This window comes from Barbus barbus (assembly GCF_936440315.1).
Source record: "Barbus barbus genome assembly, chromosome: 12".
In the NCBI taxonomy this organism is placed as follows: Eukaryota; Metazoa; Chordata; class Actinopteri; order Cypriniformes; family Cyprinidae; genus Barbus; species Barbus barbus.
In genome coordinates this window covers 21,006,112-21,021,946 of record NC_136740.1, presented here as the reverse complement: position 1 = coordinate 21,021,946, position 15,835 = coordinate 21,006,112, and the positions used below count along the sequence as shown (strand labels likewise).

Below are 15,835 nucleotides of genomic sequence, written 5' to 3'. Positions count from 1 at the left end.
ATTATCAAAACACTGTTCATCGCTGGTGGAGTTTATGTTTGTGAAGTGTCGACCGTTCTATCTGCCGCGGGAGTTCACGGCCATTGTTATTGTCGCGGTTTACATTCCCCAGTGTGCAAACGCTAAAGACTTTGTGAACTGTATAGCGCCATCAGTGAACAACAAACAAATAACCCCAACGGCTTTTTCATCATAGCCGGTGACTTCAACCACGCAAACTTAAAGACAGTATTGCCAAAGTTCTACCAACATGTGAACTTTACAACAAGGGGAAACAACAGTAAAGAACGCTTACAAGGCTGTACCCCGCCCCCACCTCGGGTACTCGCACCACATCTCTGTTATGCTAATCCCAGCATACAGACCACTTCTCAAACTTGCCAAACCGGTTCAAAACCTCATCACAATTTGGCCAAATGATGCTACCTCAACACTACAGGACTGCTTTCAGTGCACAGACTGGAACATGTTTAAAGAGGCAGCCACCTAAAACAGAATTAACCCACGCAAGGCTGCGGGTCCTGACAACATACCTGGCCGTGTTCTGAGAGACTGTGCTGCACAGCTGACAGATGCCGTTGTCAGGCAGTCGTCCCCACATGTCTCAAATCCACAACAATCATACCGGTACCAAAGAAATCACCTGTGTCCTGTCTAAATGACTACCGTCCCATAGCACTGACTCCAATCATGATGAAGTGCTTTGAGAGGTTAGTCATGCACAACATCAAAACCAGACTCCCCAACACACTCGATCCACTCCAGTTTGCATACCGTCCAAACCGCTCTACGGACGATGCAATTTCCTCCACCCTCCACCTGGCTCTTACCCACCTAGAAAATAAAGACTCCTATGTTAGAATGTTGTTCATTGACTTCAGCTTGGCATTCAACACAATAATCCCACAACAGCTCATAAATAACCTAAACCTGCTGGGCCTTAACAATTCCCTTTGTCATTGGATCCTGGACTTTCTAACCGGAAGACCTCAGTCAGTCCGTGTCGGCCACAACACCTCGAGCACTACCACACTGAGCACAGGTGCCGCACAAGGCTGTGTGCTCAGCCCGCTGCTCTTCACACTGCTGACCCACGACTGCACTGCCAAGTTCCGCTCCAACCACATCATCAAGTTTGCTGATGACACAACAGTGGTAGGTCTCATCAGCAACAACAATGAAACGCACTACAGAGAGGAAGTGGCACAGCTGGCTGAATGGTGTGGCACTAACAATCTGTCCCTCAATGTGGGGAAGACAAAGGAGGTTGTGATGGACTTCAGGAGAAACTCCATTGACCGCCCCCCCACTGACCATCGACAGCTCGACTGTGGAGAGAGTCAGCAGCACTAAATTCCTGGGGGTGCACATCACAGAGGATCTCACCTGGACCACCAACACCATGTCACTCTCCAAACTACACTTTCTTAGCCGGCTGAAAAGAGCAAGTCTCCCTCCACCCATCCTCACCACATTCTACAGGGGCACCATTGAGAGTGTGCTGACCAGCTGCATCACTGTCTGGTACGGGAACTGCAGTGCTGCTGACCGCAAGACCCTCCAGCGGACAGTGAACACAGCTGAAAAGATCATCGGTGCTCCTCTCCCCTCAATCCTGGACATTTTCATTACACGATGCTCCAGCAAACCCCCCCCCCCACAGTCTCTTCCAGCTCCAACCATCAGGAAGACGGTACCGGAGCATCAGAGCCCACTCCGCCAGACTGCTCATCAGCTTTTGCCCCCAGGCTGTGAGAGCCCTGAACTCAAACCACCTCGCCCCCCTCTGAAACCACATGCAAACCCCTACCTCCTGAAACATGGACCACCCCCTACCCCAAACCTTACCACACCAAAGAAAAAAACTGTATGGAAATTTTTTGTGCAATTCGAAGTGTGCTACACACAGGTGAGTGGGCCTGTACAAACCACCTGTAGTAACACACTCTCCTCTATGTGCACTAGACACTTTACACACACTGCTGTGTGTACACAATCCCACAAAAGACTCAGCAATATATGTATGTTTACATGCTCATGCACTACAAATCATCCTGCACTGTTCCCCAACCAGCTGCTTGACTCAAAATGTTTCTCTTTGCACATGTACAGTATTTATGTGAAGCATTCGTATAGTTTGTATTTTTTATCTTTTATTTTTTTAGTTTGTATAGGGTAAATATTTATATATAGTATACTTATAGTTAAAATCTGTCAGTAGGTTAGTGTTTTTTTACTTCATTGTTGTATGTCTGTATTTATGTAGCACCGTGGTCCTGCGAGGCACGACATTTCGTTCCACTGTATATCCCAACATGTAGCGGAATGACAATAAAGCTCAACTTGACTTGACTTGACTTGATAATGCGACTGGTATTTAAGCGTATAAACTCTGCCACATTTCTAGGGTGGTTCTGAGTGCTTTCGTCCATCCATACAACGGTTTTGTCACTATCTTTTTGTGTTTCAAATAACACGTCTCTTCTTAACAAGCCCTAAAATTGTAGGTATAATTCATGCACAAACAATGCAGGATCACTTGCGAAATAGTCAGGGTTTAGGATAAATTTTCTAACACAAATCATTTTGTTATTCACAGTAAAGCATCAGACACATGCTCATGCACGTCTGCCACAACAGCTTGTGGCAGTTGTGGCCTAATGGATAGAGAGTTGGACTTGTAACTTGAAGGTCGTGGGTTCGAGTCTCAGGTCCGACAGGGATTGTAGATGGGGGGAGTGAATAACCAACACTCTCTCCACCCTCAATACCACGACTGAGGTGAGACCCTTGAGCAAGGCACCAAACCCCCAACTGCTCCCTGGGTGCCGCAGCATAAATGGCTGCCCACTGCTCCGGGTATATGTTCACTACTGTGTGTACACTTGGATGGGTTAAATGCAGAGCACAAATTCCAAGTATGGGTCACCATACTTGACCACACACCACTTCCCTTTCCCTTCCTTTTCCTATTAAAAACTATTAAACAGTTTCAACATAAATCAGGAATAATACAAACCTTGCAGGCATACAATGTCAAAGGGTAGCTGTCAAACAGAGCCAACAGCTTGCTTTGATTTGTGTACACAATAACTATATTGACTGAAGCTTTGGATGAGTCCATGTTTTACATAAGCCATGACTAGCCTTAGTCAGTCATTTGATAACAAAGGCAGAAGGTGTCCTCATCAGAAACCAAAGGATAAAATCTTATCATTCCAGCCCAACAGATGTGGAGAGTTTCCCAGGAGACATATAGAGATAAATATACCTGCTCTATTTAATTCTGTTCTTTGAACTGTGCAGATAATCTTTCTCTGTGTTGCAGAGCTGGACGTATTTCTTCTTAGTAATCTTCTGAACAAACCAAAATCAAATCTCACTGGTACGGTTTCCAGGCCGCTGCCGACTTTTCATTTCCCGTCTTGCCTTCCATGTGAACTGTACACATTTGAATCAGGATTGCGCTGCTAAAAAGGAAAATCCTGTCATTGTTTACTCACTATCATGTCCTTCCAAACTCGTATGACTTGTGTGAGGGACTAAAGAAGATGTTTAACAGTATGTTTACGCTGCTCTTTTCCACGTAATGAAAGGGAATGATGCTGTACAGCTCCCAAAAATTTCACATTGATTTCAAACGTGGCACGAAAACATTCTGATACACATTTGAAAGTATGTACACGTCACTTTTAATATAAAATGACTTACACATATTACATTTCTGTCTTTTTGGATGGTTTCAGAAGATTTAGAATTTTGCATTCAAGCCGAATTGCTACTTTAATGGTACGTTTATGGTGGGGTTTTTTTTCTTCATTTTTGGAACTCAGCAGCACTCTTCCCCATTCGCTTTTATTGTGTGGAAAAGAGCAGCGTGAACATTCTGCCTAATGGCTCCCTTTCTGTTGAAAAAAAAAAAGGATCTTACCGGAAGCCTTTTTCTGCCACATTAAAAAAACACACACACTTTGGTAAATCATTCATTCTAGTCACAGTTATGACATAAAACATTGGAATTATGAGATACTAAGTCACAAGTATGAGATTAAAATTAAAAGTTATGACTTACTAAACCATAATTATGACATAAAAGTTAGACTTTTATAATAATCGATTGACCCCTTACCTAATAATTTAGACTTTTTGTTGTTGTTTTTTTTGTCACAACTATGACTTTATATCTCATAATCTCTTATTTTTCATAATTTAGATTGCCATAATTCATGTCATCACTTCAACTTTTTATGTTAGAATTAATTATGGCTGTCGGTCCTGATAACCTATAGGCAAGTGTGTTGACATATAATGCTGTTGTGTTACGCGCGTCCCGAGTTCAAATCCCGGCTTGAGGACCGTTCCCGACCCCCCCCCTCTCTGTCTCCCACTTTGCTTCCTGACTGCTCTCCACTGTTGTATCATAATAAAGGCAAAACACCAAAGATAAATCTAAAAAAAAAAAAAAATTGTAGCTTAGTAGTCAATTATATCATATAATTACTTTCCTATCTGGTGGAAATGGGCTACCATAGATATGGAACGACATGACAGCAAAAAAATATATATTTTTGGGAGAACTGTACTCTTAATAGGATGCCAGCATAAGTGTAGCTTTATACAGAGCATAGAAACCTAAAGAAACTTGTGTTGCAGACACTCTCATTGATCATGTTTCAAAATCTCACCCGGAAGTAATCACTGCAGGCTGCCAGGACTGCCTTGTGAGCATGGAACTTCTGCTCCCCGGCGACCAGGGTGACATCGCAGAGCAGTCCGTCCTTACGCTGCTGATTAAGGGCAGAGAGGACAGAGTCCTGGTGGGATTTGGATTGACACAGCCTCTGTCCTGTCAGCATGTCCTGAGAGCTGAGACACAAGAACAATGCTGCAAGACAAGCCTATGCTTGGAAATTTTGAACATCTCATCTTGGAATCCTGTGGCCAGAAACAATTAAGTGTGCATGTGTGCGTATGTGTATTTCTGCCTGGTGCTGAACACTAGGTCTATCAATATATCTATTCAGTAAGTGAGATGTCATTGAATCTCCATGCTGCCGTGGCCCTGAATAGCTCTTTTCAGCTCAACACATTCAGATTTAGTTCTCATTCTCGGTCTGTACACTGGGAAAAAAATGTTATTTAACAAAAAGAATGCAGAAATTATACAGTAAATGTATTAATTTATCATTTGTTTTAAAAAGTACATGTAATTTTACTGTAAAGATTTAAAAATAAATATAAATGAAATGAATCTAACAATTTTAAGTCTAAATTATATAAATTTGTTTTAAAAACAAATTAATTGCAACCAAGATTATACTTATAATACTTTAGCAAGGCAATATATTCACTTTTACAATAAAATGATATTATTATAAGTAAAAAGTATGAACCTTCTTTGAATTAATATGGATCTAGGCATTACCAAAAGTTGCTAAATAAACCAACACATTTGTTGGTATTTTTTGTTAGTTATGCACATTGGAGTGCTAAATGCTACATTTTTTGTTCTTTAATTAATGCTAATTTTATTACTATGGCATGACATATACATGATTTACCCTGATGGCATATGTGGGTGACACTGTGCTCTTTCTATGTTATTATTGACAACAGTTGTTGGGGTGTGGGTGGAGGGCACTGCTGAAGTCGTCGTGTTGCTCTCCATTGTAACTATAAGTGCTATTTTCACTATATTTTCCAGTTACAAAAAGATTTTAATACCGGTTCATATTAATCTTTTATCATGTTAATCTTATATGTATAGATAGGAATCGTAGAATATAGTCACCAAAATGCCTCCGTAGTTTCAGTTATATCATCACTGTAGTAAATTTAACAAAAAAATTTTTACAGTATTAGTTAACACAAAGTAATACTGCCTTGGGAGATAAAAGCTTTGGTTGACCTCAGACATCCTCCAGAGCTCTTTAAATAAAGCTGACCATGTCACAACACCTCCCATCAAATCCAACGGCGTCTACATCAAATTAAAACTCACCAAAGCACTGAGGACACAGTCACCTCTCAAGGTTGACTGAGGTTTGCAGAATGTACCTGGGAGGAGGTTCAGAGGGCATGCTCCTGGAGGAGAGAGGAGGAGGAGGAGGAAGGACTACTTCCTGCTGATATTACAAAACACCAGACAGGCCCGACTGAGCATGTGCAGCACTCTATAGTGAGAGAACAGAAACAGCTAAGACTCAGCGAATAAGGACACAGCCTACATATTTGAGAAGCCTCTGATAGCCTGAATATCTGAGCATCTCAGTGGAGCTACTGAAATGAAGAGCTTTTAAAGATTTAAATGATTTGCTTCTGCAAAACAGAGTAAAATATCCACTGAGAAATGTGTCATGCATATCACGTTATAAGCTTTTTATAACAACTAAGCACATTTCCTCCCACAATTCTTAAACTGTAATAAATAAAATCATTATATAATATTTAAATTGTATTTATACTTTTTGATAGCACTTCTTGTACTAGCTTTAAGCAGATCAAAATACGAATAAATTTCAATAAAATAAAATCTTTGTGTAATCAGACAGTATGTACACTAGCTAAAAATCAAAACATCCATGCATATTAAATTGATGAGAATTCTGGGGATTAAATGTGCATAACTGTTATAAAAATATGGTATGAGGTCAAAAAAAAAAATCTTAATCTTAACCAGGCTTAATTTTCTATATGAAAAGCAGATGAGTGAAAATATGACCAGACATATTTTTGAGAGATTCACTCAGGCAGTAATGCTCATCCAAAGCACAACACAATAGAAGAAACATAATAAAAACACCACTCACCCTACTGATGCACAATGTGTTTGGATACAAAACAGCTAGAGGCAAAGTTCATTCTGATCCAAAATCAGTCTGTGACACTCCTCTCATAGAGCCACATGTGATGGTCAAATGGTTTCAAGGCAGAGAGTAGGCGATTTGATGCAGGACTCATTGTTGCCTAATGGCCCATTGTGTCTGTTTGAGGCATCCCAGCAGATACTGATCTGATTACAAAATGACCTTCAGCCAGCAGACTGTAGTCCACAGACGATGGAGGAGAAAAGAAGAGGGAAAAGGAAAGACATAAGAGCCATAAAACTAATGTCTATGATACAGTATGAAATATATTTTCTCAATAGCTTTGGTGTGTCACTCAAAATAGTCCCATGTATCATCTTTAGCCTGTCACTGACCTACTTAACCAGAATACACCCCTAATCCATCAAAGTAGAGGTGGCTGAATTGACAGTTTAAGTCAGATACCGTCGCGTTAAAATCAAAGTGTAGGTTATATTACTAAAAAATTAATAATAATAACCTGTAGGCGGATGTTATATTGCCCATTATTGTATTATTTTGGCAAGTCACGAACACAAAGCAACCCTGTCACTAAATGCAGATTAGAGTGATTGGTCGCCTTCACAATCACTTTCAAACCTCAGCTGTCAAAGGTCTCCTAGCAACAGGGCAGAGATAAGAATATTTGGGCAGCAATAAATGTAATCCTCACTGAAGACCCGCCCAACTGCAACCTCATGACATTCATCTGTGAAGTGTTTCGGTACATCCATTCAGCATCCATCCGTAAACACTGTCTAAACGCGTCTATATGTTAGAAAACACAGGGTAAAAATACAAACATATACCGGACTAAAAAGCGTACACGCACGCAGTGTACCTTCGCGTCCAGTGTCCTCTTCTCTCGGTCGAACTGATTTTATCTGACGTCGGGTCACTTGACAACTTTGACTGACCCAAACAAAATATCTGCATCGACCCCAGGAGAAAACTGTCCAGAGACCGGGGGTGTAACTCGTCACGTCTGAGCTACTGTAAACGCTCGAGTCTTCAGTCCCCGCCTCTCGCGGTCACGTGCGCGGGATCATGCGTGTCCACGAGGCGCCGAGTACGAAGTGCAAACCAGCAAAAACATTGTGAGATTTTCTTATTGATTTTGGGTAAAGTATATATTGGTATTTGATATGTTGTTTTATAACATAATTTTATAAGTTAATAAATCGACCTATACGTTAAAAAAACAATTACTATAATTATTTGTAAAATGTATAGCCCAGGTTTTAATTGAAAAGCCACATAATCCCTTAATTTAAATTATTAAGATTCAAAATCTTAAAATATTTTATTGCATAAAAATTGTGAGTAATTTATAAGCTTGGTGAAGTAAAATGAATTAGATCATGTTCAGGGCCCACTGGAAGTTTTCCGAGGCCCTCTAGTGATCCCAGGCTCCTGAATGAGAACCACTGGTTAAGACTGTACTATAGTTGAACTAATATGTGACCCTGGACCACAAAACCAGTTATAAATATCACAGGTATATTTGTAGCAATAGCCAACAAATATGAGTCAAAATGATAGATTTAATAAAGATCATGTTCCATGAAGATATTTTGTAAATTTCCTTCTGTAAATATATCAAAACTTAATTTTTGATTAGTAATATGCATTGCTAAGAACTTCATTTGGACAACTTTAAAGGCGATCTTCTCAATATTTTAATTATATATATATATATATATATATATATATAATTTTATTTTTATTTTTTTTGCACCCTTGCTGTATCTCAGCCCAATATTGTCCTATCCTGACAAACCATACATCAATGGAAAGCTTATTTATTCAGCTTTGATGTAAATCTCTCATTTTCAAAAAATTGACCCTTATGACTGGTTTTGTGGTCCAGGGTCACATACGCAGATTGCAACATCACACGTCACTGAAAGCATGGAGTGTTTTGCATACTGTGCCACATTCGATTGCAATGCCTTTCAACTAAACTGGTGTGTAGACTTAACACTTTCATTGTCTCAACATTGTGTTTTTGGTTTCTTAATGTTTCATAAAGTCAGTTTCCCATTACAGCGGAAAATCTAACATTAACCCGTTTTTCCTTCAATTAAATCCAACACTTTGTAGGCTTTTATTGCGCGCCCGCCTGAAAGGTGACTGTGTCTCATAACGGAACTGAGAGCGTCATGTCATTTCATGGTTTATTGTAAAAGAACAGAGAGCTCACGGTCGTCAGCTGGCAGGCATGGATAAGTTAAAACCTTTGCTTAGCTTCACTCAGAAACAGCAGACCAATTTAGGATTCGGACTGATTGCTCTTATAACTGCTGGTAGCGAGCACATCTTCTCGGTCTTTGCTTTTAAGTGTCCTTGCAATGATTGGAATTTCGTTTATGGCAACGTCTGCCTCCTCGTACCCGCGCTTGCACTGCTCATCTTGAGTTACATGTTGAGCAATAAAACATGGAAATTGTTCACAGGTCTGTGCCTTAGGAAATCGAAGCTATGTCGTTTTAATTACACGATTGGCTTTTTGTGTGTTTTTCTTCAAATCACCACGACTGCGATGGTGGCTCCTCTCAGCTGGATCGCAGTGGCTCTACTCAGAGGGGTGTATTTTGAGTGCTCATTCTGCTCAATGACTGGCGCCAACATTACGCTTTTTAGACGTCACCTTTGCAATGATAAGTTTCCTCACTGTCGGACAGAGTTGGAGAAGTTCCCTTGTGATGGAACCGCGATTCCTCTGAGTGAGAGAGTGGCTGTGCTGTCCATCATACGCGCTGAGTCGCAGGTGAGCAGAAAACTCTGTTAAAGAGACATGGCATAGGCCTAATTATTGTTTTTGTCCGAGTCCAAGTCATTTCACTTAGATCTCAAAACATTGGCAGTTTTACTTGTGACCTGACTTGGACTCAAATTTTTTTCAGACATATCGGGGTAGCCTACAATAGGTACTTTGAGATTATTTAAAGACATTTTAAAATAGTTTTTGTAATATATTTGTAATGCGTAGCTAAATCTTAAATTGAATAGCCTAATAGGCTACATAATGTAAATAGTTTTGTTTCTTCTATGCACTGACGCTGATTTTAATCGCTGGAGCCTCAGGGAAATCAAGGTAGCCTATGCGAGCGGTATGCTCCCACCTAGATAACAAAAATGTTCTAAGAACGTTTTTCCAACGTTTCCATTAAGTTAACATTCATTCATAATGTTCTCTGAACATTTGAAATGTCCAGTTTTTAAAATATTTTAAAACGCTATTAGTTAAAGTTATAGGAACATTCCATTTTATAATTTTGCGAACATGGCATTAGGCTGGTTAGTAACAAATATAAAAAGTTTCAGAAAAACATTCCAAAAACACCATTAAAGACCAGATAACTTTGAACAAACGTTACTGGAATAATGATTGTTAATTTGAAAGCACCTTGCCAAAATGTTAGCCAAAATTCTGATAACTTTTCCTGGGTTTGTAGAATTTAGATCACTCTGACTAACTTGTAGTCCATAATTCAGTCATAAACAAAAATCTTTAGGTCTACCAGAATAAATATTTTTAAATGTATTAATAAATGTAATTTTCTCATTCACATTTTCAAAAAAACAAAGCTAAATGTCTTAGTAGTGGTGTTTACAGGCAGTAGCCTTGTCCTAAGCTTGTTGTTTGCGTTCATAAGGTCCTCTACCATCATCTTAAAAAATCTAGTGATATCTGTGCTTTAACATCTGTTTTATTTTTCAACAAATATGTATCTTAATATTTCAATAATTCTGGAAAATACTTCTATAGGTACTTGGTTGGATCCTGATAGGTTCTGTGATGACATTCACCTTTCTGCTCACATGCATGGCCAGATGCTATTCTCCAATCAGTTACATGCAGCTGAAGTTTTGGAGGATGTACACTCAGAAGGAGAGTGAGTTTCTGGACAACTATACAGCTCAGCATGCTGAAAAGCTTGCAAAAAGAAACATAACAAGTTTCTTTGATTTAACCAAACCCATTCCTATGAAGAGTCCGCCCAGACAGGCCTGGGAGAAGATCTCCACCTTCTACAAGTTCAGAAGCATGGACAAATACTACAGCATCCTGCACAAGTATGTGTGCACTTGTGAGGACCTTGAAAATCCAGTAGGAAGACCTTCAGTGAGGTCTGAAAATGATTTTTCAAACCCAGCAGCACTTGCATTTGTGGATGAAGGCAAACTGGTCCTTTAGGCGCTGTCTAATTGACAGCTTTTCATGCTTTACCCTGTTATATGGGCATAAACAGAGCTGTACTTGCTTCTTTATTTTCTGTGCCTTTTACAGTGTCAGTTCACTGTTCTTCTAGTATTGCTATTTTAGCTTTTCTTTTGAATACTGCAATTGTATGATTTTAACATTACTGGGTTTTTGTTGTTTAATTTTATTTTTGCCTTTCAATATATTTTTTATATGAACAATAAAAAACTTTCCTTATGGCAAGTAGAATTTTTCATAATGGTCAGTTGTTTTCCTCATTCATTAGTATTTGAACAGCTGTGCCCTGACCATATCTAAAGGACTGTACAAACAAAGAGTTACATTATAATGCTAGACTTTTGGTGTCACTTCAGCTTGCATCATGCACATGATTACTAGTGATCTCATATTTCAACAGGCAGCACTTTGATGCATTTTTCATGAAGTAATAATGTATAATTTGAAAATTTGACTGCTAAAAGCTCACTCAAAAAAAATCAATACTCATTATGTTCTACCATTTGCGGTTAGCGTTAAGGTTAAGTCTTTATGGGAGAAGTGCAGGGCACAACAGTGGGCACTAGAGCAGAACCGAAAGTGTCTCCTCATACAGAACCAGAATGAATCACTTCCTTTTTACCTAATGTAAAGCATTATGTTGCAATACACTTCTTTGTTTGACCTAACATGCACTAATCTGCCAAATTGCATTGCTAGCAACCTCCAGATCCTGGCATTCCAATAATAAGCACATTGTCAGTTACAAAGCTCGGCCAACAATTACATTGTTGGGATTTTATTTGTTTAACTGCTGTTGCATGATGTGTAAATGTGTCCATACACATCTGTATTGTGACTTCTGGCAGAACCTGATGGGCTGGTTTTGGTCACGGTCTTTCACTGAATGGGAGGGGGAAAGGGATGGACAGGGGAGGGATTTGATGAGCTGTGGGGAAACCAGAGGGAGGAGATAAAGGAAGTGTGGAAAACAAAGTGAAAATAAGAGAGCAAGAAAAGGGAGTGTCATCTCTTTCAGTTCAACAGCTTATTTGGAGTGTTGCAGCCATGTCTGTACCAGCTATGGATTCGTTTAAGACTGTCCTAAAATTCCTCACCAACCAGAAGACCACTATTGGCTACAGCTTCATGGCTCTTTTGACAATAGGTAGTGAACGAATTTTCTCCATGGTGTCTTTCCAGTGTCCGTGCAACCGTAGTCAAAATTTTGCCTATGGATTAACTTTTCTGATCGGCCCTGCTGTTGTCTTGTTTACGATTGGACTCTTTGTTAGTACACGTCTTTGGCGGTTATATACTGGGTGTTGTCTTAACCCTCTCAAACTCTGCCCCAGAGGTAACTTTATGGGATGCTTGCAGGTGTTTGTAAAAGTGCTATCTGGAGCCTGCATTGCCCCTGTCATGTGGCTTTGTGTAGCACTGCTAAATGGAACTTTTTATGAGTGTGCTGTTAGTGGCCTGGATGAAAATGCGGTGGTGCAAATTTTCTGCAAAAACAAGACACCTACATGCCAGGACGAGCTCCCCCAAGTGCCCTGCAGCAAGTCCCAGCTGCCTCCGAAAGAAAATATGGAACTGCTGCTGATGTTAAGAGCCCAGTCACAGGTGAGCACAGACTGTTGCTGTAAAAAAAAAAAATTATTTTCTGGAATACTTCATAAAAATTGGTCAATCGCAGTACTAACAGACTGATATTTTGTAATGTTTTTCATCGGCCATGGCAACTGTATATCAGTCCATTCATCGGGCGCCATTTTTCGTAAAAACACCGTGGACTCGCACTCTTGTGTCAATCGCAACGGTCACCATCTTGTGCTGTAATGAAAATGACCTGAGAGGATTTCATTACTGTAATGTTGGTGCAATGTTTGTCATGTTGCTAGGCTGAAATTTTTGTACACTGTAGTGGACTAATTTTTTGCTTAGCAGAATCTTTAAAGATGTGGTCACACTGTTCTGCACATTTTCGCAGGGGAAATGCAGTCCATGTGATTGGGGATTTTGCATGAAGAGGCAATCACAGATACATTTTTGTAAAAGTTTGTGTGCAAAAAATGTTTTTTTTCCCAAACCAGTTCAGCGAAAAATTCCACCCAGCAGCTAATTTAATTGGTTAGGGGTAGGGTGGTTAGAGATTAGTGTTGGGTGTAGGCATTCATCACTGTGATTGATATGACCAACAAAACTGGTCAACCACGTTAAATTTGAAATTATATCTAACATGATTAAAGTTTATTGTCCTTAGCATGAAGATGTATAAAGCACAGCTCACACTGAAGTCACTTTTAAATCAAGTAGCTTTCTGTTGGTCAGCATGGCATATTTGCATGACCAACTTGAACATTAGCTAAATCTGCATGGGGAACCTTTTCTCCTCATGCAAAATTCCTGATTGTGTGGATTCCTATTAGAATGACTGAATTTTGCATGCAAAATTTAGCCGAGCAAGGGTGAATATGACCATATCTTGAGGGCAAATCCCTGGCAAATTTCACATAAGGTTCAAACTGGTCACACAAATCAATGTGCTGACCTACAGAAAACTGTTTGAAAGTCATTTCTGTGTTAGTTGTGCTTCATGCTTCACTAAAATATTCTCAAATACAATTTACCTTTTTGCCTGCTAAATTTTGATAATATAATTTGCTATAATAACTTATTTAACTTATAAATTATTCTATTTTATAGCATTCAACTGATTGATCTATGTTTGCAGATCCTCGGCTGGTCCATCGTTATCATATCGGCAGCAGTAGCCCTAATTGGAACTTGTTTAAAAAACTGTCGCTCTCGAGTAAGCTACCTTCAGTTAACTTTCCAGAAGATCTACATGGAGAAGGAAAAGCAAAATTTTGAGGTGTTTGCAGAAGATTATGCCAACAAACTGTCAGAGAGAAATCTCAAGAGTTTCTTTGACAACAAAAGTCCCGAACCATTTCCCTTTCCAAATCACAAGGCCTGGGAGGAGATCTCTACTATGTACACTTTTAAACAAAGCGAACAGTACTACAGCACGCTGCAGAGATACGTGGAGCGTGCAGATCGGGACTACAGCCCAGAGAAGCGTCCTGTTCTAGAGGGGCAAGATGGCATCGAGATGACATAGAACACTGTATGGACTGGTAACTGAAATTAGAAAAAGTTGTGCCCAGATTATGACCTTGAGACAAAAAGCCACTGTGAATCAAGATAGAATTCATTTTTTTTGGAGGCTACAATCTCTATTGAAAGTGTTGTAATGGCAGTTTTTGGACATTTTGTTATCCATTAAACAAGTGGTTGTTGCACTATTCAAATGGCAAATACTTAGTTTTACACTTTTATATCAGTGAACTAACACAGATCTCAGGCTCTATAAAGAGACGTTGACCGATTTGTTTGACACCAAAACAACATTCAATTTGCATACTGCTTGAATGTTGTATTTCAGGATTTACAAAGTCAAAAAAAGAAGAAAAAAAAAAAACTCTCTCAGGGCATTTGTCATTCAAGCCTTGTGCACTCTTAGAATCTGTTGCTCTTTTATGCCTCTCTACATTTTAAAATCTTTTTCACCATATCCTTATAAAACAGACAATGTGTTACTTTTATGCATGATAATTTCAAAAGACTTTGGTACTGATAAGTAACTGTCCAACACAATACTGATTAAAATCTACAATAAGGTCGCATTGTAGATATGTCAACCAAATAAAAAAATGTGTAAACCGCAATGCTTATTTCCTCTGCTGGTTTTAAGCAGAAGATTTGACAAACAGGAAACCCACATTCAGAGTCCCCAACACTCATTTCTTCAGTAGTTTTGACCCACAGATCAGCTCTGAATAGGGCGCTTGTGATCAAAACATGTTTTTCTTAACATAGCTTTTCAAAAAAAGCATAGGCCCAATTACTATGTCACAAATGTTACACATAGTAAGGTGGTGGTTTCCGGCATGTCTGTGGTGTGCATTGCCTGCACTGTTGTGAAAGAGAAGTAAATATACTCAGGTTAATAGTCAGTGAAAAAATGACCAAAAACATCAATGCATATTAAACTGTGTTATTCAATGTAAGTTTAAAGTTAAAGTTGAGTGTGCAAAAATATTGCTTCGAAGTAACTAAATGTAGCCTAATAACTACATGACATTAAAATTGAGTCATACTCACAGTCTTGCCCTTGTGTACAAATTTATTTATATATACACATAATAGATATACACAGTACACACACACATATTATGTAAACAAAAACTTTTATTTTGGATGCAATTAATCGCGATTAATTGTTTGACAGCACTAATAATTACACTGTAACATGGACACCTTCAAATAAAGTGTAACTGGCACAGGCAATGGCAAAAACAGCCTAAATAAACTTAATTAAAAAAGTTGTAGTAACAAAAGCTGTTACAATACAATTCAAAGTTGTGGGTTTGAACCCAGAATATTAATGAATCGTTCACTAAACGGAACTAGAAATGAACTGCAATAGAAACTACAATGACAAGCACACAGTCCATCTACCTGTTTTGATTTAAATATAACAGACAAATAAACAAAATGTTTTGCTTGTATGTGAAAGTAATGCATGTAGGCTACATAAAACCTGTTAAACTGTTTATTTATATACACTCACCTAAAGGATTATTAGGAACACCTGTTCAATTTCTCATTAATGCAATTATCTAATCAACCAATCACATGGCAGTTGCTTCAATGCATTTAGGGGTGTGGTCCTGGTCAAGACAATCTCCTGAACTCCAAACCGAATGTCAGAATGGGA

General features: G+C 39.0%; 3 protein-coding genes across 7 annotated transcripts in view; 2 read left to right on the top strand and 1 right to left on the bottom strand.

Moving 5' to 3' along the window:
- Positions 1 to 7,880, bottom strand: part of LOC306878296 (kelch-like protein 32) — a 31,269-nt gene extending 23,389 nt beyond the window's left edge. For 3 of the 5 annotated variants that reach the window (XR_013784939.1, XR_013784940.1, XM_079430552.1), the window contains exons 1-4: positions 7,655 to 7,880; positions 6,810 to 7,042; positions 6,058 to 6,173; positions 4,686 to 4,866 (exon numbers count right to left, since the gene is read on the bottom strand). Coding sequence is in view for 2 of the 5 variants with exons in the window: in XM_079430552.1 (XP_079286678.1) it covers positions 4,686 to 4,866; positions 6,058 to 6,080 (204 nt within the window). In the remaining 3 variants the exon portion in view is untranslated. The remainder of the gene's footprint in view (positions 1 to 4,685; positions 4,867 to 6,057; positions 6,174 to 6,809; positions 7,043 to 7,654) is intronic. The other 2 variants (XR_013784941.1, XM_079430551.1) reach the window with 2 other exon arrangements.
- Positions 7,881 to 7,890: 10 nt separating this feature from the next.
- On the top strand, positions 7,891 to 11,301 carry LOC306878293 (calcium homeostasis modulator protein 6-like). Its single transcript, XM_079430548.1, has 3 exons — positions 7,891 to 7,942; positions 9,405 to 9,615; positions 10,618 to 11,301. Exons 1-3 carry the CDS (start codon positions 7,893 to 7,895, stop codon positions 11,044 to 11,046), a joined length of 690 nt encoding a protein of 229 aa, XP_079286674.1. The 5' UTR covers positions 7,891 to 7,892; the 3' UTR covers positions 11,047 to 11,301.
- Positions 11,302 to 12,035: 734 nt separating this feature from the next.
- Positions 12,036 to 15,214, top strand: LOC306877868 (calcium homeostasis modulator protein 5-like). Its single transcript, XM_079429877.1, has 2 exons — positions 12,036 to 12,675; positions 13,787 to 15,214. The coding sequence occupies exons 1-2, from the start codon at positions 12,118 to 12,120 to the stop codon at positions 14,174 to 14,176; spliced, it is 948 nt and encodes a 315-aa protein (XP_079286003.1). The 5' UTR covers positions 12,036 to 12,117; the 3' UTR covers positions 14,177 to 15,214.
- Positions 15,215 to 15,835: the final 621 nt, after the last annotated feature.

Bases quoted from the DNA above. Each gene is read 5' to 3' on its own strand.
- LOC306878293 (XM_079430548.1), top strand. From the start codon at position 7,893: ATGCGTGTCCACGAGGCGCCGAGTACGAAGTGCAAACCAGCAAAAACA. The intron at 7,943-9,404 runs GTGAGATTTTCT...GGCTCCTCTCAG, and splicing joins TGCAAACCAGCAAAAACATT to CTGGATCGCAGTGGCTCTAC. The intron at 9,616-10,617 runs GTGAGCAGAAAA...ATACTTCTATAG, and splicing joins TCATACGCGCTGAGTCGCAG to GTACTTGGTTGGATCCTGAT.
- LOC306877868 (XM_079429877.1), top strand. From the start codon at position 12,118: ATGTCTGTACCAGCTATGGATTCGTTTAAGACTGTCCTAAAATTCCTC. The intron at 12,676-13,786 runs GTGAGCACAGAC...CTATGTTTGCAG, and splicing joins TGTTAAGAGCCCAGTCACAG to ATCCTCGGCTGGTCCATCGT.